At 37.2% G+C, this 22,510-nt stretch overlaps 2 protein-coding genes and 1 long non-coding RNA gene across 6 annotated transcripts; 2 read left to right on the top strand and 1 right to left on the bottom strand.

Annotated features, from left to right (window-relative positions):
* On the top strand, window positions 1-19,868 carry LOC113646683 (serine/threonine-protein kinase pim-1-like). 3 transcript variants are annotated; one of them, XM_047810606.1, is made up of 17 exons: window positions 1-144; window positions 861-978; window positions 1,437-1,549; window positions 1,726-1,864; window positions 2,037-2,099; window positions 2,238-2,342; window positions 2,436-2,607; window positions 3,101-3,195; window positions 3,321-3,371; window positions 3,584-3,962; window positions 4,053-4,229; window positions 4,382-4,491; window positions 5,015-5,054; window positions 5,185-5,279; window positions 5,773-5,823; window positions 6,027-6,125; window positions 19,622-19,868. In XM_047810606.1, exons 3-16 carry the CDS (start codon window positions 1,449-1,451, stop codon window positions 6,120-6,122), a joined length of 1,674 nt encoding a protein of 557 aa, XP_047666562.1. In that variant the 5' UTR covers window positions 1-144; window positions 861-978; window positions 1,437-1,448; the 3' UTR covers window positions 6,123-6,125; window positions 19,622-19,868. The 3 variants fall into 3 exon arrangements, with proteins under 3 accessions (XP_047666562.1, XP_047666563.1, XP_047666561.1); XM_047810607.1 differs by lacking the exon at window positions 19,622-19,868 and having other exon boundaries at window positions 2-144; window positions 1,729-1,864; window positions 6,027-6,400; XM_047810605.1 differs by lacking the exons at window positions 861-978; window positions 19,622-19,868 and having other exon boundaries at window positions 14-144; window positions 6,027-6,400.
* On the top strand, window positions 13,272-19,749 carry LOC113652248 (fibroblast growth factor receptor-like). 2 transcript variants are annotated; one of them, XM_047810603.1, is made up of 18 exons: window positions 13,272-13,702; window positions 14,266-14,372; window positions 14,555-14,693; window positions 14,876-14,938; window positions 15,095-15,206; window positions 15,322-15,424; window positions 15,505-15,607; window positions 15,730-15,870; window positions 15,960-16,131; window positions 16,609-16,703; window positions 16,829-16,879; window positions 17,092-17,470; window positions 17,561-17,737; window positions 17,884-17,993; window positions 18,510-18,549; window positions 18,680-18,774; window positions 19,269-19,319; window positions 19,523-19,749. In XM_047810603.1, exons 2-18 carry the CDS (start codon window positions 14,278-14,280, stop codon window positions 19,616-19,618), a joined length of 2,022 nt encoding a protein of 673 aa, XP_047666559.1. In that variant the 5' UTR covers window positions 13,272-13,702; window positions 14,266-14,277; the 3' UTR covers window positions 19,619-19,749. The 2 variants fall into 2 exon arrangements, with proteins under 2 accessions (XP_047666559.1, XP_047666560.1); XM_047810604.1 differs by having other exon boundaries at window positions 13,439-13,702; window positions 14,558-14,693.
* Window positions 19,168-20,534, bottom strand: LOC113652260. The gene is made up of 2 exons (XR_003442845.2): window positions 20,076-20,534; window positions 19,168-19,596 (listed from the first exon to the last, which is right to left on the bottom strand). It is a non-coding gene; the product is annotated as an uncharacterized LOC113652260 (long non-coding RNA).
* Between the last annotated feature and the right edge of the window lie 1,976 nt (window positions 20,535-22,510).

Below are 22,510 nucleotides of genomic sequence, written 5' to 3'. Positions count from 1 at the left end.
TATTTGAACATCTGATATAAGAAGAAGTTATCTGAGCATCAACTCTACATTTTAAAGCGATCTTTTGACGTTTTGTGACTTGAGCAGAGAAACCGATCAAGTTATCGTTAAGTTGTAAAAGAGCTGGAAACTCCGTCCGCTAAGGTAAGAAGTCTATAAGTAAATTCAGTATATTCAGTATCTGGAAATAGTGAGTGACTGCCTCATATGTATTTATTATGGACACTGGTGCATATCATGTGCAGAGGAGAAGGAGAAAAAAGCTGAAAAGTCTCAGATTTATATTGTCTACGAGGCTGATGGATTTGTCCAGATGCGGACAAAATAATTTAAACACAATTTTAGTATTAACTACATTTTACTTGATTCTGGCAAGTGAGATGTTTTATATACTGTATACAACAGAAGTATTTAATTAAAAAGTGCAGTAAATTCTAAAACGTATTTTTTGTTTAGTGTTAAATACACTGTTAAATAATGAGCACTAATTAGTAAAGCTCTGAATTTCTCAGTCTACTTAATATTACTGATTCTTAAGATGTTTTATAAACATAATTAGGATGTTTTGTAGGTATAATTATTCATATAGTGTAATCAATTTATCACTCTTGCTCGTTATTGAAGTTTAAATGAAAAAGGTCCTCTAACTCATTTAGAAATAAGAGCTAATATATTAGTAAAAATGTGTGTACATAATGAATTTCACTTTGAATACAAGCGCGTGTGTGCATTAATACGGTCTGGGTTATGCTCAGTTCACTTACTTTTAAAACGAGACGTCAGTGACGTCAGATACAGATGTTTTGGCGCTACTGTGGTATCTATAGTAACGCTGATGTTATTATTTGAACACCTGATAGAAGAAGTTATCTGAGCATCAACTCTACATTTCAAAGCGATCTTTCGACGTTTTGCGACTTAAGCAGAGAAACTGATCATCGTTCAGTTGTAAAACAGCTGGAAACTCCGTCCGCTAAGGTAAGAAGTCTATAAGTAAATTCAGTATATTCAGTATCTGGAAATAGTGAGTGACTGCGACATGTCTACACTGATTTGAAATGTTTCTTCATCCTAAAGTGTAAAACTTTCAGGAAAATGAGTAGAAAAATAGAAATACAATGATATTACATTAGTTCTAAAGGTTTTCTCATCCTAAATGACGATTTACTCTTGAGTAAAATCCACAAAGACAATCCGGCTCGTTTCGCTTTTTGGTTCCGCCTCATATGTATTTATTATGGACACTGGTGCATATCATGTGCAGAGGAGAAGGGAAAAAAGCTGAAAAAGTCTCAGATTTATGCAAATCACAAGTGAATATCATCTACGAGGCTGATGGATTTGTTCAGAGGCGGACAAAATAATTTAAACACAACATTAACCATATAAAAACAGCAAATAAATTAACAAACAAATATATTTATGGTGTTCAACAGTTTACATCAAAAATGGGAGGAACTTCTTCTCTGGAGCGTTTGGCACCAGAGGATAGAGGCAACTACCTGCTGCCTGAAGGGGAAAACATCTCTTTTCCTGGCCCTCTGATAAGGTGAGTCCTTTTTTTCTCTCTCAGATTCACACACACACACACACACACACACACACACACACACACACACACACACACACACACACACACACACACACACACACACACACACACACACACACATGCCATAAGGTGGTCAATGTGTATGTACAGTAATCCATATCCATCTATTACAGCAGTCAGACCCAGAAGGAGGATGTGATGCATTTTATCCAGAGAAAATCCCAGGAGTGCCTACAGCATGTGGAGGAACCCAACCAAAAGGAAGCTTATTTCTTCTGGAAGCTTAGGGAGCTGCGTTGCAACCAAAATGGAGTAATTGTTTTATTTGATTGTGTCTTGACTTTTTAATCAAAATTATTCATGATAAAAGCAGCAAGAGATTTTATCTACAAAAATGCAAAATTGGACTGAATTGTAAGCACATGAATGAATAATTATACTGTACCTAGAGTAGGTATGGAAGTTAAAGATGTTTCTTCTACAGAACACACTGCTGGCTGAAGTCGCTGTGCTCCTGTTTAAGAACTACAGACTTCTGAAGAAACTGGTATACATTTTTGTTATCTTCTTTTTAAAATCTTGTGTTTATATTAGTTATACCTTTGTTTATTAATACATCAGCATCACTATCTGTCATTGTTTTTGCTTTATATTTCGCTCACTAATGTGCCAATTCCTTCTTCAGTTTGGCTTTTTCGACCAAGCCTTTGAGTACTGCAAGACCATCGCTACAGCAATTGCTTCCTTTTCACAAGAAATCTCCAAAAAGACAACAGAACTGACCATTGTGGTAAATATAATTAATTATCAATATTTGTGAAGTAGTTCCAATATTTTATATGCAAAATATTTAGCCAGTTAACTTCCCCTGATTGCCTTGTAGCTGTCAGAGACGCTACACCAAGGGATAGTAAAAGAACCAGATTGGCTGCAAAGTCCTCGTCAACTGTACGCAGATGAAGAGATTATACTGATGACACCAAAAGGTAGCCTAATGACTAGTGCGGTGATAACTCTCCAGCATCCACATGAGGAATGCCACGTTACACCATGGGGTATGTTCATCTACCATTTGGACAAAAAACCTTTAAAAATCATCTAGCAAGGAATGTACAGTAATGATTTAAAGTACAGTAATGGTTTGGAGCACAAATCTGTCAAATCTTTAATATGTTAAAATAGTCTAATCATTTTATATACTTGCACCATATAATGGTTTATTAAAAAGTTTATATCTAATATGGTCATGTTTACATAAAACCTACATTAGTTTTTGGGTAAAACACAGAAGTGATCAGAGCTGAAAAGATTAGTTCAGACTGATTTTTCAAAACCTCTGAAAGGTTAAGAGACAGTAATTATGCAATGTTTGCAAGTTTAAATGTGAAAGTTGTAAATATGTTACTCAAGAGTTCTCTTGATAAGACTGGATGGATAAAATGTGTTTTTGCAGGTACTCATTTATAAGGTACCTTACCGACCTCTGGGACATTGACATGACAACACACTTCTTATTTGTTACTGAATGCTTGTGTATTTGTTTAACAGAGGTGTTTGAGTCCCAGTACACTACTGGAGAGCTGCTGGGTAAAGGAGGCTACGGGAGTGTCCGTGCAGGAGTCCGTAAGGCAGACGGTAAACAGGTAACAGGACTGCACGTCTACAGCCAATTTACACTAATCAACACAATGCATCACAACTTGTGGACTGTATATGTCTTTTTAAGGTTCTTTATAAAAATGTAATTATATATTGTATATGTGAACAGGTTGCCATTAAACATGTGGGCAAGACGACGAATGACGTTTTCATCACCTTTGTAAGTAACTTAATTTCTTTCTTAGATATTGCACATAATTATGTATAGAATTATGTGTAAATTAAATTGTTTCTGGTAACATAATAATGAATGATCCATAATAGATACCTGAGTCAGTTCTAATCCAAGCCTTTCTCCCGTAACGTTTCTATTTGCTATAATTTAGGGGTAATCACGGTACACTCATGCTGTGTATCTGTTCATATTTTAAGCCTGGAGAGACACAAAGCCTTCCTCTGGAGGTTGCACTGATGGAAATGGTGTCCAAGCCATCTCGATGTGAGAAAGTGTTGGAGCTGTTTGAGTGGTTCAACATGTCAGACAGCTACATCTTGGTTTTGGAAAGACCCAGCCCCTGCACAGACCTCCGTCAGTTCCTGAATGGTCACAATTGTCGACTGTCAGAAACACTGGTGAAACAAATCATGCGTCAGTTGGTACAGGCTGCTCGCCATTGCAATGAGCATGGTGTCCTGCACCGTGACATCAAGGCAGAGAATATTCTCATCAACACAGAAACGCTGGAGCTAAAGCTGATAGACTTTGGCTGTGGGTGTTTGCTGCAGGACACCCCCTACAAATGTTTTGCAGGTAAGCATGTAACAGGTATTGGATAGAAATGCAGCAAAGAACCATTTTTGTCATGTTGCTGATGGTGCTCCTACTCTCTTTTTTACACAGGAACTTGGGCGTACTGCCCACCTGAGTGGTTATGTGAGGAACTATATTTGGGTGTTCCTGCTACCATCTGGAGCCTGGGAGTTGTTCTGTTTGACATGGTGTGTGGACACCTGCCCTTCAGTTGTGAGGATGACATCATTGATCGGAACATGGTATTCACTCCCGGCTTGTCTCGAGGTGAGAAAATCAAAACCCATCAAGTTTAGACATGTATAGTAACGCTGGAAAACCTGCTTTACACTATAAATGAATCATATCGACTGATTTTCAGAATTGAAATCTTTTATCTACAATTTCTAACTAAAGATCTCTCTCATCACTACACACAGGTTGCCGTGATCTGATCTTGTGGTGTCTACACAGACATCCTTACGTTCGTCCCACGTTCGAGGAAATCCTCAGCCACGAATGGTTTGAGGAACCTCAGAAGGAAGTCAAGGTGAGACAGTGAGAAGAAAATAGACCTGAATATATCGAGTTAAAACATGCTATAATAGTCCAGATTACATGACTTGTACTGCTCTGTAACAGAGATTGCTGTGCATTAATTATATTAGATTACACAAATACAATTACATAGAGATTAAAAATAAAATTTCAGTTTTTATCTATTATGAAATAGTTTTCAAGGAAATAATCTGAGTAAAAATTAAATCCCATTAACACAAAGAAATCTGCAGCTATATAAATCATAAGCTCAAAACTCAGAGTAATACTAACAAATATGTAGAACTTGTTAATTGAATAATTGTAGACCTTTTTGCAGTATCTATAATAAAGTGAAGGCTGTATATATTTAATTAATTTCTGTCATCTGATGTCATCTGTTAGTAATCAAGTGCTTGCATTGCATGCAGTCAAATATTAGGCACATCCAATATGATACTATTTTATACTAATCATATTTATCACACTTTTTATTATTTATTATGTACATGTACAATGCTATTTTCTTTGTCTAGGACCAGCTTCCTCTTCTGGAGAGCCAAATTACACCATGGGGTATGTTAAAATCTAGCATTTACAGAAATGTAGCTGTAATGTGTTCCTAGTGAACGTATAACTCAGTAAAAAGTTACTGTGCATTTTCTTATTTCAGCTTGATTTGAATTATTGTCTGTGTGTTTAACAGAGGTGTTTGAGTCACTGTACACTCCTGGAGATATGTTGGGTGAAGGAGGCTACGGGACAGTCTGTGCAGGATATCGTAATGCGGATGCTAAGCAGGTCATTTAACTGCACACGACATCTACAGTTAATTTACACTAAGCATCAGAATGCAGGAATCATAAAGCATTAAATATTATCTATGTCCCTGTGGTACAATCACAGGGTTAAATAATAGCACTTGCCTGATTGTCTGGGGCAAAGAAAAACAGCAGAATGAAAAATCATATTTTTTAGGAAACAGTTTACTAACTGAACAATGTCACTGAAACCACTGCAATTCATTTGATTGTTTAATCTTCATCAATTGCTTAATCCATTTGTGTGTCCTGTCAACATGAATAAATTGTATTAGTTGTTGCCAGTCGTCTGCAAAGTCAGACTTGTAGCAAAATGTTGGTAAAATTTGAGTACAAGGCTAAGCGAGTCGATACTTTATTCCCCTAATGTGAAAAGTTTCTGTTTATTTCTGATCGCAACTGTGTACAAATTATGATTTGTTCTTTTTTCATGTTTTACAATAACAATATAAATGTTTTGTATATATGTGCAGGTTGCGATTAAATACGTGAGAAAAAGTCCGGACAATGACTTCATCACCATTGTAAGTAAACTTCTACTTCTAAGTTTCTTAAATTGCAGAAAAGTCATAGAGTTCAATTAACATCCATCTGATGAACCAAATGATTTGGTTCTGCTAAAATATTCCAAAACCTATCTGAATCATTACCATTATATCATCCATATTCCAGTAGTTTAGAAGAATTGATTCCAATTGAGGGCTAACTGTATCTGTTGGTATTTCAGTTTGGAGAGACACGCAGCCTTGATTGGTTTGAGATGTCCAACTGCTACATCTCGGTCCTGGAGCGACCACGTCCCTGCACGGATGTCCAGAAATAACACCAGCGTTATTATTGATTCCACAGTAGCACCAAAACATCTCTCACTGACAAAGTCAGTTAATGTTTTTTTTACAGACAGTAAAATCTTATATGTCTAGTATTTTATTTAAGGATATGTATTATATTTTTTTCTGTTTGACATTCACAATTATGTAGATATTAATTTTCATTTTTCATAAATGTTACCAAATAAATTCACTTTCTTTATGAACATAATCTACTTTTATTACAAATCACATACACACAAAAATTAAACTGTTTATTTTGCCTACAATAAAAAATAACGACTCACATGACTCATGAATCTTTTGTATAGCTACCTAGTACAGTATTTAGTGTGCATTCAGTAAAACCTCCAAATGTTTGGAACAACAAATGTGTACATTAACCATGTACAATTTGACAGACAATTTGATGGGGAATAGCTTTATGAAAGGATATTTTCTCACTTGATGTTGTAGTTGGAGCTGGTCAGCAACAAATGTAAGAGTAGCATGAAAGAAAGAGAAAAAACAAATACAAATATAGCTGCAAGCAGCGATGGCGGGCCCTCGCACGTTTATTTTATCGCTATACGGTGCCCCCCAGAAAACAATGCACGGTGGGCAAGTGCATGAAGTGGGTAAATATCAGTGGACTATTTTATGTTGTTACTGACCCATTTGGGGACTGTAGGTAAATGACAAACAGTCACACGTTTTAGACAAACGGGCGCTAATGAGCCACTTAAGAGACACACCTTTGTCTGACCTTTTTGTCCACACTTAACAGCCGACAAATGTGATGTATGTGTCAAATTTCAAGTTAATCTAAGCACGCCAAAAGCCTTAAATATGCCTTTAATAAAATTAAACTTTGACATAATGCCATGGCAATGGTGTTTGAGATATCAAAAGGTTGCAATCATATCTAGCACAGTGATTAGATTAACATTAAAAAAACTCAGCTATCTGAAAACATTATTCCATCACAGTTTGGTAGTTAGGACTTCTTCACTGATAAAACTGAAAGTATCAGGAAGAAAATAGTTGATGTTCAATCCAAGACAGCATCGCATGACCATGTCTCACCTAAAGCTCTACACTCACAACTACTGAGCTTTACAAGTATAGGACAGGAAGGGCTAGATAAACTTATTACTACAGCTAAATCAACAATGTGTGTTAAATCTCATTCAAACTAAATTTCTGAAAGAAGTGTTACATACAGCTGGTGAGCCTCTTCTTAATATTATGAACTCCTCGTTATCATTAGGTCATGTTCCTAAATCCTTCAAGCTGTCAGTTATTAGGCCCCTCATTAAAAAACCTAATTTAGATCCTGATGAACTATCAAATTACAGACCCCTTTCAAACATTTTGTTTATGCCAAAATATTAGAAAAGGTTGTGTCTGTTGAACTGTTCTCCTTTTTACAGGAGAACAAAATCTTTGAAGAGTTTCAGTCAGGTTTCAGGCCACATTATAGCACAGAAACTGCACTTGTTAAAGTTACAAATGACTTGTTCTTAGCTTTGGACCAAGACTGCATCTCACTATTAGTACAACTTGGCACTTAGTGCTGCATTCGACACTATGGATCACAACATTCTCCTAGATCACTTACAAAATTACACAGGTATTCAGGGACAGGCTAATGGTTTAGATTCTACCTGTCTGATCGATACCATTTTGTAAATTTAAATGCAGAATCAGTTCTAGGACCTCTGCTTTTGTCAATATACATGTTTTCCTTATGAAACATCTTTAGAAGGCATGGCATTAGGTTCCATTGTTATGCTGATGATACCCAGTTATATATCTTACCAAAACCAGATGAAATATCTAAATTGTCTAAATTAACTGAGTACATTTAAGAGATAAAAGGTTAAATGACCTGTCCTTTTCTGTTGTTAAATATTACTAAGGCAGAAATACTACTTATCGGTCAAAAATCCCGTACACAGAAGCTCAACTTCCTTTTAGAGGGATGTACTTTAACTACTAGCTCAACAATGCAAGACCAGGGTGTTATATTAGACAGCAATTTTTCTTTTGAAAATCACATCACCCATATTACTAAAACAGCCTTCTTCCACCTCAGAAATATTGCTAAGCTAAGAAACATCCTATCTTAATCTGGTGCTGAGAAGCTAGTTCATGCATTCGTGATTTCCAGACTGGACTATTGCAATGCATTACTAGGTGGTTGTCCTGCATCTTCAATAAATAGGCTACAGTTAGTCCAAAATGCAGTTGCCATGCAGAGTTCTTACCAGGACAATGTTCATAAATGATCATATAGGATATGATTATAAAACCCCAATTGAGTATAAAACCCCAAGCAGTCACGGTGCCTTCCAAAACATGCAAGCTGCCAATACGCACACTCAGCATGCTCCTCTGTCCATCAACGGTGCCACTGTGGAGAGAGTGAATAGCACCAAGTTCTTGGGTGTGCACATCACAGAGGACCTCTCCTGGACTGAAAATGCAGCAGCACTGGCCAAGAAATCAAAGCAGCGTCTACTTCCTCCGCAAACTGAGAAGAGCCAGAGCCACGCCACCCATCATGCACACCTTCTACAGAGGCACCATCGAGAGCATACTATCGAGATGCATCACTGTGTGGTACGGTGCTTGCAACGCATCCTGTCGGAAGACGCTACAGCGCATAGTGAGAGCAGCTGAAAAAATTATTGGTGTCTCTCTCCCCTCCCTCCAGGACATTTACGTGACCTGTCTCACCCGCAAAGCCCTCTGCATTGCAGGTGATCCCATCCACCCATTACACAGCTTCTTCAGTCTGCTGCCATCAGGGAGGAGAATGCGGAGTCTCCTGACTATGACCAACAGATTGAAAGACAGCTTCATTCATCAGGCTGTCAGGAAGCTGAACTCGCTCTCGAACCTGCCTCCACTTCCCTTTTCTGCCACAGGCTCCACAGATCTATGAAGCCAACACTCCCCTTCAGATCCCACATCCCCAAGGACCTTCCACTCCCCCTCCCACTAACATAAGGAAACATGCACCAGTCACTTTGTGCAGCATTGGTCTGCCTATTCTCCACTGCATCTACATATGCTTTGCACTTTATTTAAATCTCATTGCTAATATTTTGCACCTTGGGACTGAGAGAAATACATTTTCGATTCTTTTTTGTGTATATACTGTACATGTGAAAGAGTTGACAATAAAGAAAACTTGAACTTGAACTTGAACTTGAATACCATATGCACTTATGCATATGGTATTGGCACCAGAACCTCATACCATCACAGGTGCTGGCTGAGGTGTACACTGATAACATGCTGGAAGGTCTTCCTCCTCTTTAACCTGGAGGACACGGCGTCCATGATTTCCAATAAAAATGTTAAATTTGGTCTGGACTGGCCATAGAACATTTTTCCACTTTGAAACAGTCCATTTTTTATCAGCCCTGGCCCACAAGACACGTCGGTGCTTCATTTGCAATTTGACGTTGAGGAACATTGTTTTTAAAGTTTTCCACAATGTTTTTACACACTATTTCTCAAATTGAAGAGCCTCTGCCCATATTTACTTCTGAGAGACTCTGCCTCTCTAAGACATCCCTTTTATAGCTAATCATGTTGGAGACCTGATAGCAATTAACTTAATTATTTGCTAGATGTTCTCCCAGCTTAATCTTTTCAAAATTTCTTGCTTTTACAACCATTTGTTGCCCCTGTGCAAACGTTTTTGAGACCTGTAGCAGGCATCATTTTGTGGAAAAAAGTTTCAAATTTCTCGATTTAAAGATTAATTATGTTATCTATGTTATCCTGGGAATAATATATATATGATTTGAAAGTGTTTTACTTTACATTTTACTCAAATTTAAATAATTTAATATATAATATAATATATATTTTATGTATATCTAAAAATCAGCAGCATTGTGGATTTGCATGTCATTAGGGTTATTAGATGTAAGCATTGTATAGTGATGCACACTGATACAGATCTCGTCTAAAGTCTCGTCTATAGTCACAACAGTGAAAATGTGAAAACAGAGAAAAGCTTGTCTGACTCTCGTCTTCGATCCGTTATTATAGTTTATTTCACGCATGTTGAGGAATGAAGTGTGGAAGCAAGCTAAGAACTCTGTACTTCTCCAAGCTAATGGTCTTCATATTACAGTAAATAAGCGTTCTCCAAAGCTGATTGAGAGAGACGCTCTAAACTATGGCCTCTTGTGTGCCTGTTCCTTGTAGTAAGTGATACGGCTCAGAAGAGCTATGCAGTTGCTTGTAGATTTGGATAATCTCAGAGAAAACATTTAAAAGAAAAGGTGAAAGAATGTCTGTGAATTATTTATAAAATTCCAATGAGATGCCATCATTAGCAGGTGATTTATTATACTTCAAAAATTTCATAGCATCTAAAAACTCTTACAGGAGTACATCCTCATCACAGCATTCTTTATCTTAATCATCGTGAAAATAAATTATATTTCCATGTTCCAGTTTAACATGTCTTAAATAAGAGTTTTCCAGAGGGATATCGAGCAGTTACAGAAGCAGAAGAACAAATATTGAACTAATATTTATGGAAATTGCCTTGTGGTCGTTTAGGGGAGTAACAAGTATCTCAACTGACACATTCTCTTTTAAGAAACTCACAGAGATTTACCAGAAATCTATTCGAGACTGTGCCACTTGCATTACTTCACTTATAAGCAGTTTGATCAGGGTGAGTCTCTCTCCAAATATCGGATAAATGGCATTTGACTGCTTAAGAGGCCATCTATCAACTACATCTTTAAGAGTGATATTAAAGTCTCCTCCAACAAGTAAACAAGCCTGTGGATATTTCTGAAACCAAAACAATATTCCGACATCTAAGGACTTAAAAAGTTCATGACCAAACCCATACTTAAAGCCCCTATGGTGCTCACATTGGCCTCATAATGGAAAGCATGCAGTATATACATTTATTTTTAACTTGGTTATAGAAGTCTATTTTGTTTTGTCTGCAACAATAAGTGAGTGTTACATCTTTCTTTCTATCTCGGTTTGTGTCTGTATGTATTTTTTAATGAGAAGACCATATGTTTAATTTGCTAAACCATTAATTTGTTGAATACAATGTGCAGTTTGGTCATGTAGCAGTGTGTTTATTGATATCCGATTAATAATTTGTAGCTAATAAGTTGTGTATGACTTCTGGAGACTTCCATGTTTTGTTCAAAAAGGTAGTAGTAAATACTAGGAATACAATATGGTTTGTTGTATGGACTTATAGCAGAATTGGGGCTTTATGTTGTTTACTGTTACTCCTATGCAATAGACAGTAAATTGACTGCACTACAAAGATGCCTTTTCTCCATAAGTTGATGTTTATACAGCAAACATTTAGCAATTCATCAAATGCCACAAAAGTGTGAGTTTGACCATGAACTTAAAGTACTGGCTGTTTATAACATGTTACAACATTGTGTTGTTTTAACAGCATAAATTAGCCACTAGGTGGCATAGTGATGTGATGAATTTAACATTAGTATAGACTCTGCAGTTCAGCCTGCAGTAGTGCATCTCTAACAGTCTTTTACACCAGGGTGTCCAGTCTTATCTGTAAATGGCTGGGGTGAGTGTGGGTCAGTGGTGGGCCGTCAGGACCAGCAGGGCTTTCTCTGCTGACCCTATGAAAATATTTTTTTAATTTTTTAATCAAAATTGCAAAATTCGTTAGTTTTGTTAAGGTTGAACTGGAGTATCCTCAAAAAGTCAGCTTACACAGCTTGGACCAGCTCTACAGATATTGCTATAGGCTTTTATTGAAGGACAACACATCTGATTTGTTACAAGCATTAGTGACAGAAAAATCAACCAATCAAATTTTGACGTTTATTGACAGCACGTCCTCTGGGTATAGCGACGTGCCCAGCGCTACCCCTAACGTCTGTCGGACATTTCCAGCGTATGAACGTGAAATTCAGTTTCGTTTATTTCCATAAATATCTACACCTAGCTTAACTTTAGCTTAATTTCACTGGTTGTCTGTACCTTTCATAAGTTGAGACAACACCATGTCGCTAAGGTTCATACTCTGCAACTAATAAACGTTGACCTACTAGCACTATGCATTATATTTCGAAAAAGTAGATTATCTTAATATCAAAATCTTATTTTTTCTCAGGACTCAATGATAAATAAATGTCTGATCTTTGGAACGAACAAAAAAAAAATAGAAAATCGCATTCATGACGATTTATGGTGATTTTATTTCCTTTAGACCTTTGCCTACATCGACGCTGATGCATTAAAGAGGAGGGGGTCCCCGTTCCAAGATGGCGGCTCTATTGACGCATTCGTTCCAATGAACTGCAGTACTCAAGGCGACAGTGTAGATATCTATGGTGAATTTCAAAGAAAATGACAACTGCTGTCATCTTAAAACGCTGACATCTTAAAACGCCTTTTTCAAGGTACACGTTTGCAGACGAAAGTGAAATAGTTGAGAAAGAAAGACCTACACCCAAACTGGATTCAATAACAAAGGACGGCAAAGGTTTTGTGCGCCATTTTAAAGATTGCAATTATGAGCGCTATGAGTGGCTAACAGCTAGCACCCAGCACAAGAAGTTATTTTGTTGGCCGTGTTTACTTTTTAATACGAGTAAAGGGACATGGAATGATTGTGGCTTTGACAGTGTGGACAGACATTTCCAGACGCAGAGCTCAGGATGGAGAACTATACGGTGCACAGTTTGACCTGTACAGGCTCAAAGCTCAGCTCAAAGTCATGTATAGCATGTCAAACTTTCGCGGTAAAAGTGTAAGCGATCTCCTGAATTTTCTGAGGACGACAGGCCTTGCAGACAGTATGACAGAACTTTACACACTCACATGCCTGATCCTAACAATACCAGTGTCTGCAGCCTCTGTGCAACGCTCGTTTTCGGCTCTCAAACGGAGTAAAACCTACACAAGGAACACAACTGGACAATCAGTGCTGCCTTCTTTTTGAATGTCTCTCTATTGAGAAAGAATTATTCAATCAGCTGAAGCAAAAAGGACAACTGCACGATGACGTTATTGAACGCTTTGTCAAAAAAGACATTGTGAATGGGACACTATGAGGGATTACATACATGCAGGGATTTAGTCTGAATTCAACCCACCCTTCCTAGCATACTGTTTTAGGCTAATTGTTGATCAGCTGTCATGTTGCTGAGTGCCTGTATGTGCAGCCGAATATGCGCATTATTTGCACATGCCTGCGTTAGCTGTAACAGAGTGTTACAGTATGTATGTGGTTTACATGCTTACTGAAAGCCCTGACTGAAACCCCACCGCACGCCACTGATTAGTAAAAATGTGTGTACATAATGAATTTTACTTTGAATACAAGCGTGTGTGTGCATTAATACGGTCTGGGTTATGCTCAGTTCACTGGGATATTTACTTTTAAAACGTGACGTCAGTGACGTCAGAGACAGATGTTTTGGCGCTACTGTGGTATCTATAGTAACGCTGATGTTATTATTTGAAAATGATAGAAGAAGAAGTTATCTGAGCATCAACTCAAAGCGCGACTTGAGCAGAGAAAGTGATCATCGAAACTCCGTCCGCTAAGGTAAGAAGTCTATAAATAAATTCAGTATCTGGAAATAGTGAGTGACTGCGACATGTCTACACTGATTTGTCCTGTTTCTTCATCCTAAAGTGTAAAACCTTCAGGAAAATGAGTAGAAAAATAGAAATACAATGATATTACATTAGTCCTAAAGGTTTTCTCATCCTAAATGACAATTTACTCTTGAGTAAAATCCACAAAGACAATCCGGCTCGTTTCGCTTTTTGGTTCCGCCTCATATGTATTTATTATGGACACTGGTGCATATCATGTGCAGAGGAGAAGGGAAAAAAGCTGAAAAAGTCTCAGATTTATGCAATTCACAAGTGAATATCGTTTCCTTTATCATTGATTATGTTTACCTTCTGCTCTATGTTTATGTTCTGTAAAGCTGCTTTGAGACAATGTCTATTGTAAAAAGCGCTATACAAATAAACTTGAATTGAATTGAAGTGAATACGAGGCTGATGGATTTGTCCAGAGGTGGACAAAATAATTTAAACACAAAATTAACCATATAAAAACAGCAAATAAATCAACAAACAAATATATTTATTCCACAGTTTAATTAAAAAATGAGAATAACTTCTCTGGAACGTTTGGCACCAGAGGATAGAGGCAACTACCTGCCTGAAGGGGAAAACATCTCTTTTCCTGGCCCTCTGATGAGGTGAGTCCTTTTTTCTCCTCTCAGATATACACATATACACACACACACACACATACACACACACACACACACACACACACACACACACACACACACACACACACACACACACACACACACACACACACATGTCATAAGGTGGTCAAAGTCTATGTACAGTAATCCATATCCATCTATTACAGCAGTAAGACCCAGAAGGAGGATGTGATGCGGTTTATCCAGAGAAAATCCCAGGAGTGCCTACAGCATGTGGAGGAACCCAACCAAAAGGAAGCTTATTTCTTCTGGAAGCTTATGGAGCTGCGTTGCAACCAAAATGGAGTAAGTGTTTTATTTGCTTGTGTCTAAACTGACCATTGTGGTTTAATCAAAATTATTCATAATAAAAGCAGCAAGAGATTTTATCTGCAAAAACTCAAAATTGGTCTGAATTGTAAGCACATGAATGAATAATTATACTGTACCTAGAGTAGGTATGGAAGTTAAAGATGTTTCTTCTACAGAACACACTGCTGGCTGAAGTCGCTGTGCTCCTGTTTAAGAACTACAGACTTCTGAAGAAACTGGTATACTTTTTTTTTTATATTTATTTTTGAAGTCTTGTAACGATATTAGTTATACCTTTGTTTATTAATACATCAGCATCACTATCTGTCAGTTTTTTATACTGTCATTGTTTTTGCTTTATATTTCGCTCACTAATGTGCCAATTCCTGTTTCAGCTAGGGGTTAACAATCAAGATAGCTGGTGTCTTCCGCTGGCGAAACTTTTATGCTCTGACAACCCAAAAGACCAGATACTGAATGATGTGATTCAAATGGGACAGGACCTTGGTATGGACGACAGTAACAATATTTTATTAACTTCACATGTTGTAATTATGTCGTAAACACTGGACTGTTCCATGAACCCAAATCCTTACATGTATGTTTGGTCTTTCATCTGCAGACTCCAAAGGACTGACCCATGCTGCACAGCTGTGTTACATAGTTGCAATGGAGGAGCTGCAGATTTTAGAGAGATCCAGCTTCGAGCTCATTGGCTGTGACAGGTATTGGGTGTGTGCTTGTGTGAGAGAGTGTGTATGATTAATTTTTGACTTGCTATTGAAAAACCTTTGTCGTTGTGCAGACTGGGAATCAGCCAATCAGCCATGAGGGAAGCGATTGAAAAAACTGAGGTATACGAATACGTATGTTGGCTGACCACAGGGTTCTCCCAGCCAAACTTCCAGGTTGGACTTTCTCTTTTTATTTCTTAATATTTCTTACAATTTTGTTATATTCTTTTTATAGTGTACAAATTTAAGCATGAACCTTTTTATAAAGAAAGAATAACTCTGTCTGTCTATCGTAGAGCTTCAAGTCCTATCACGCCATCAGGCTATTTGAGTTTGGCCTTTTCGACCAAGCCTTTGAGTACTGCAAGACCATCGCTACAGCAATCGCTTCCTTTCCACAAGAAATCTCAAAGACCACGATGAAACTGACCATTGCGGTAAATAGAATTATCAATATTTGTGAAGTAGTTCCAAGTTATTATATGCAACATATTTAGCCAGTTTTCTTCCCCTGATTGCCTTGTAGCTTTCAGAGACGCTACACCAAGGGAAGGGAAAAGAACCAGAGTGGCTGCTAAATCTTCGTCAACTGTACGCAGATAAAGTGTTTATGCCGATGACCCCAGAAGGTAGCCTAATGTATAGTGTGGTGTTCAATCTCCAGCGTCCACGTGAGGAATGCCATGATAAAACCTGGGGTATGTTCATCTACCATTTGGACCAAAACCCTTAAGAATCAAACAGAAAGGAATGTACAGTAATGATTTGGAGCACAAATCTGTCAGATCTTTAATAGGTTAAAATAGTCTAATAGTTTTATATACTTGCACCATCTAATGGTTTATTAAAAAGTTTGAATTTAATATGGTCATTTTTACATAAAACCTACATTAGTTTTTGGGTAAAAGACAGAAGGGATCAGAGCTGAAAAGATTAGTTCAGATTGATTTTTCAAAACCTCTGAAAGGTTAAGAGACAGTAATTATGCAATGTTTGCAAGTTTAAATGTGAAAGTTGTAAATTTGTTATTTGAGAGTTGTCTTGTTAAGACCTGTGGGTGGATAAAATGTGTTTTTGCAGGTACTCATCTATAAGGTACCTTACCGACCTCTGGGACATTGACATGACAACACACTTCTTATTTGTTACTGAATGCTTGTGTATTTGTTTAACAGAGGTGTTTGAGTCCCAGTACACTACTGGAGAGCTGCTGGGTAAAGGAGGCTACGGGAGTGTCCGTGCAGGAGTCCGTAAGGCAGACGGTAAACAGGTAACAGGACTGCACGTCTACAACCAATTTACACTAATCAACACAATGCATCACAACTTGTGGACTGTATATGTCTTTTTAAGGTTCTTTATAAAAATGTAATTATATATTGTATATGTGAACAGGTTGCCATTAAACATGTGGGCAAGACGACGAATGACGTTTTCATCACCATTGTAAGTAACTTAATTTCTTTCTTAGATATTTGCACAGAATTATGTATAGAATTATGTGTAAATTGATTGTTTCTGGTAACATAATAATGAATGATCCATAATAGATACCTGAGTCAGTTCTAATCCAAGCCTTTCTCCCGTAACATTTCTATTTGCTATAATTTAGGGGTAATCACGGTACACTCATGCTGTGTATCTGTTCATATTTTAAGCCTGGAGAGACACACAGCCTTCCTCTGGAGGTTGCACTGATGGAAATGGTGTCCAAGCCATCTCGATGTGAGAAAGTGTTGGAGCTGTTCGAGTGGTTCGACACGTCAGACAGCTACATCTTGGTTTTGGAGAGACCCAGCCCCTGCACAGACCTCCGTCAGTTCCTGAATGGTCACAATTGTCGACTGTCAGAAACACTGGTGAAACAAATCATGCGTCAGTTGGTACAGGCTGCTCGCCATTGCAATGAGCATGGTGTCCTGCACCGTGACATCAAGGCAGAGAATATTCTCATCAACACAGAAACACTGGAGCTAAAGCTGATAGACTTTGGCTGTGGGTGTTTGCTGCAGGACACCCCCTACAAATGTTTTGCAGGTAAGCATGTAACAGGTATTGGATAGAAATGCAGCAAAGAACCATTTTTGTCATGTTGCTGATGGTGCTCCCTCTCTCTTTTTTACACAGGAACTTGGGCGTACTGCCCACCTGAGTGGTTATGTGAGGAACTATATTTGGGTGTTCCTGCTACCATCTGGAGCCTGGGAGTTGTTCTGTTTGACATGGTGTGTGGACACCTGCCCTTCAGTTGTGAGGATGACATCATTGACCGGAACATGCGAATCGCTTCCGGCTTGTCTCAAGGTGAGAAAACCCATCAAGTTTAGACATGTATAGTAACGCTGGAAAACCTGCTTTACACTATAAATGAATCATATCGACTGATTTTCAGAACTAAAATCGTTTATCTACAATTTCTAACTAAAGATCTCTCTCATCACTACACACAGGTTGCCGTGATCTGATCTTGTGGTGTCTACACAGACATCCTTACGTTCGTCCCACGTTCGAGGAAATCCTCAGCCACGAATGGTTTGAGGAACCTCAGAAGGAAGTCAAGGTGAGACAGTGAGAAGAAAATAGACCTGAATATATCGAGTGAAAACATGCTATAATAGTCCAGATCACATGACTTGTACTGCTCTGTAACAGAGATTGCTGTGCATTAATTATATTAGATTACACAAATACAATTACATAGAGATTAAAAATAAAAATTCAGTTTTTATCTATTATGAAATAGTTTTCAAGGAAATAGTCTGAGTAAAAATTAAAACCCATTAACACAAAGAAATCTGCAGCTATATAAATAATAAGCTCAAAGTAATACTAACAAATATGTAGAACTCGTTAATTAAATAATTGTAGACCTTTTTGCAGTATCTATAATAAAGTGAAGGCTGTATATATTTAATTAATTTCTGTCATCTGATGTCATCTGTTAGTAATCAAGTGCTTGCATTGCATGCAGTCAAATATTAGGCACATCCAATATGATACTATTTTATACTAATCATATTTATCACACTTTTTATTATTTATTATGTACATGTACAATGCTATTTTCTTTGTCTAGGACCAGCTTCCTCTTCTGGAGAGCCAAATTACACCATGGGGTATGTTAAAATCTAGCATTTACAGAAATGTAGCTGTAATGTGTTCCTAGTGAACGTATAACTCAGTAAAAAGTTACTGTGCATTTTCTTATTTCAGCTTGATTTGAATTATTGTCTGTGTGTTTAACAGAGGTGTTTGAGTCACTGTACACTCCTGGAGATATGTTGGGTGAAGGAGGCTACGGGACAGTCTGTGCAGGATATCGTAATGCGGATGGCAAGCAGGTCATTTAACTGCACACGACATCTACAGTTAATTTACACTAAGCATCAGAATGCAGGAATCATAAAGCATTAAATATTATCTATGTCCCTGTGGTACAATCACAGGGTTAAATAATAGCACTTGCCTGATTGTCTGGGGCAAAGAAAAACAGCAGAATGAAAAAATCACATTTTTTAGGAAACAGTTTACTAACTGAACAATGTCATTGAAACCACTGCAATTCATTTGATTGTTTAATCTTCATCAATTGCTTAATCCATTTGTGTGTCCCGTCAACATGAATAAATTGTATTAGTTGTTGCCAGTCGTCTGCAAAGTCAGACTTGTAGCAAAATGTTGGTAAAATTTGAGTACAAGGCTAAGCGAGTCCGATACCTTATTCCCCAATGTGAAAAGTTTCTGTTTATTTCTGATCGCAACTGTGTACAAATTATGATTTGTTCTTTTTTCATGTTTTACAATAACAATATAAATGTTTTGTATATATGTGCAGGTTGCAATTAAATACGTGAGAAAAAGTCCGGACAATGACTTCATCACCATTGTAAGTAAACTTCTACTTCTAAGTTTCTTAAATTGCAGAAAAGTCATAGAGTTCAATTAACATCCATCTGATGAACCAAATGATTTGGTTCTGCTAAAATATTCCAAAACCTATCTGAATCATTACCATTATATCATCCATATTCCAGTAGTTTAGAAGAATTGATTCCAATTGAGGGCTAACTGTATCTGTTGGTATTTCAGTTTGGAGAGACACGCAGCCTTGATTGGTTTGAGATGTCCAACTGCTACATCTCGGTCCTGGAGCGACCACGTCCCTGCACGGTTGTCCAGAAATAACACCAATAACATTAACATTAATAACATTATTGATTCCACAGTAGCGCCAAAACATCTCTCACTGACAAAGTCAATTGTTGTCAAATGTTTTTTTACAGACAGAAAAATCAAATATTATAAAGTCAATCTTATATGTCTAGTATTTTATTTAAGGAGATGTATTATATTTTTTCTATTTGACATTTACAATTATGTAGATTTTCTTTTTTCATAAATGTTACCAAATAAATGTAAACACTTTCTCTATGAACGTAATCTACTTTTATTACAAAGCACATACACACACAAAAATTAAACTGTTTATTTTGCCTACATTAAAAAGTAATGATTCACTATGTTTTGTATAGCTACCTGGTAAAACCTCCAAATGTTTGTAACAACAAATGTGTACATTAACCATATACAATTTGACACACAATTTGATGGGGAAGAGCTATATGAAAGGATATTTTCTCACTTAATGTTGTAGTTGGAGCTGGTCAGCAGCAAATGTAATAGTAGCATGAAAGAAAGAGAAAAAACAAATACAATAAAGGACTCTGACAGTCATAAAAAAAAAAAAGAATGACACAAAGATCTGGTGCCTAATTTGACAAATGTCGGCAGGTTCTGTCCGTACAGTGTATGTCAACATCCTCAAGTTTTTGAGAATCAAAACTGAAGAAGGCCACTACATGTAAGTTTGCCTGGACAGTGGACATACTGTATAAAGACAAGCTGGTGTGTGTGTGTTATTTTTAAGATGAGACATGAGTTGTGGTGCATCAGCAGCCGAGATTGTATTCTGCATAGCAACTTTTAAGGCTTTGGGGACAGTTTAATCTTATCCACTTCTAGAAAAAGTTTCTAACACCTCAAAAGTGTAGCATAATGTTGGTATTGTAAAGCCCCATTAGCAGCATGCAAGCTTTAACAGTACGGCCACATCCTTACAAGGTCTCTTTGCCTTAAAGAAGGCTGGATACATCCACAGGATCCTCTCCATCAGCACCATGGACCACAAGGATCTTGAGGATGTGTTGAGTGGAGTCGCTTCAGCTGTGATCCTGCATACAAATTAAAAACAAATAAAAACAGAACATTTGAAGTGAAAACATTTGAAGTGAGTTCATCATCAGGGCAGAATAAGCACAGAGTATGTGCTTAAAACAAACATCATTAAACATAGCTCATGATAATGTTACACTGAGTCAAATCTAGAAGGATGGCTGGACCCCACAAATTCTAACAACCCCCCAACCCCCCCACCATCCTGGAATTAATGTTGGTCTCAGCCATAAATTGTGTCTCTCTGCACATTTACAATGCTGTAACCCCTATGGCTTTGGAACCCCCCCTTTTTTTTGTGAACATAATTTTTTTGAATCATTTAATTTGTTCTTCCAGGTGATAGAATATTTTATTGCCATTTACAATAACCAAATCCAAAAACAATTGACACTGATTAAAATGTAAAAAAAACAAAACAGAATGCAATCATTTGCAAACCTCATACATTCACAATAAAACATAGAAAACATTAAATGTTTTCTTGTCAAATATCTAGGAAAAAAAGTGATTCTGAATTTGATAGGTGTAACAAATCTCAAAAACATGCTGATGGTTTAGATTCTACCTGTCTGATCGATACCATTTTGTAAATTTAAATGGAGAATCAGTTCTAGGACCTCTGCTTTTGCCAATATACATATTTCCCTTAGGAAACATGTTTAGAAGGCATGGCATTAGGTTCCATTGTTATGCTGACGATACCCAGTTATATATCTTACCAAAACCAGATGAAATATCTAAATTGTCTAAATTAACAGAGTACATTTAGGAGATAAAAGGTTGAATGACCTGTCATTTTCTGTTGTTAAATATTAACAAGGCAGAAATACTACTTATCTGTCCAAAAACCGGTACACAGAAGCTCAACTTCCTTTTGGAGGGATGTACTTTAACTACTAGCTCAACAATGCAAGACCTGGGTGTTATATTAGACAGCAATTTTTCTTTTGAAAATCATATCTCCCATATTACTAAAACAGCCTTCTTCCACCTCAGAAATATTGCTAAGCTAAGAAACATCCTATCTTAATCTGGTGCTGAGAAGCTAGTTCATGCATGAATGATTTTCAGACTGGACTTTGCAATGCATTACTAAGTGGTTGTCCTGCATCTTCAATAAATAGCTACAGTTAGTCCAAAATGCAGTTGCCATGCAGAGTTCTTACCAGGACAATGATCATAAAACCCCAATTTTATCATCTTTATATTGGCTACCTGTTAAATTTTGAATTGATTAAAAACCGCTGCTACTTACGTTCAAGGCTCTAAATGGTTTAGTTCCCATTTATCTAACCAGTCTAACACACTACACAATCCTTCACTCTCTCTGAGATCACAAATCTCAGGACTTCTGGTAGTTCCCAGAATTTTAAAAATCTACTAAAGATGGTAGTGTGTTTTTGTATTTAGCTACTAAACTTTGGAATAGCTTTCCTGGGACTCAGACACACCTTCCCAGTAAATGTAGGTTAAAAACCTATCTCTCTATTCAGGCGTACAAATACTCCCATAATCCTGTGCTCTAATACATGCACATTATCATCTAGTGCTTGCTAAGATTATGAACAGCAGTTATAATCACACCCTCTAGTGTTACCTACATGAGGATGGGTTCCCCTTTGAGTCTGGTTCCTCACAAGGTTTCTTCCTTCACCATTCAAGGTAGTTTTTCCTTGAAACAGTCGACTCAGTCACCTCAGACTTGCTCATTGGGGATAAATACAAACACATTTAAATCTACCTAATAATAATCTGGAATTTTTGTTATATTAATCTTTATTTTAACTTTTTGTTTGATGTTTATGTAAAGCTGTAACAATGTCTATTGTTAAAAGTGCTATA

Source organism: Tachysurus fulvidraco, chromosome 2 (assembly GCF_022655615.1).
Source record: "Tachysurus fulvidraco isolate hzauxx_2018 chromosome 2, HZAU_PFXX_2.0, whole genome shotgun sequence".
Lineage (NCBI taxonomy): Eukaryota > Metazoa > Chordata > Actinopteri > Siluriformes > Bagridae > Tachysurus > Tachysurus fulvidraco.
This window is presented reverse-complemented; position numbering and strand designations above follow the sequence as displayed.

What these genes read in the sequence shown, in the direction of transcription:
- LOC113646683 (XM_047810606.1), top strand. Translation starts at nt 1,449, where the DNA reads ATGGGAGGAACTTCTTCTCTGGAGCGTTTGGCACCAGAGGATAGAGGC. An exon ending in ACAGACTTCTGAAGAAACTG is followed by an intron (nt 2,100 to 2,237) that starts GTATACATTTTT and finishes TTCCTTCTTCAG; the next exon opens with TTTGGCTTTTTCGACCAAGC. An exon ending in AACCTCAGAAGGAAGTCAAG is followed by an intron (nt 4,492 to 5,014) that starts GTGAGACAGTGA and finishes TTCTTTGTCTAG; the next exon opens with GACCAGCTTCCTCTTCTGGA.
- LOC113652248 (XM_047810603.1), top strand. Translation starts at nt 14,278, where the DNA reads ATGAGAATAACTTCTCTGGAACGTTTGGCACCAGAGGATAGAGGCAAC. An exon ending in TCTCCCAGCCAAACTTCCAG is followed by an intron (nt 15,608 to 15,729) that starts GTTGGACTTTCT and finishes TGTCTATCGTAG; the next exon opens with AGCTTCAAGTCCTATCACGC. An exon ending in GAGCCAAATTACACCATGGG is followed by an intron (nt 18,550 to 18,679) that starts GTATGTTAAAAT and finishes TGTGTTTAACAG; the next exon opens with AGGTGTTTGAGTCACTGTAC.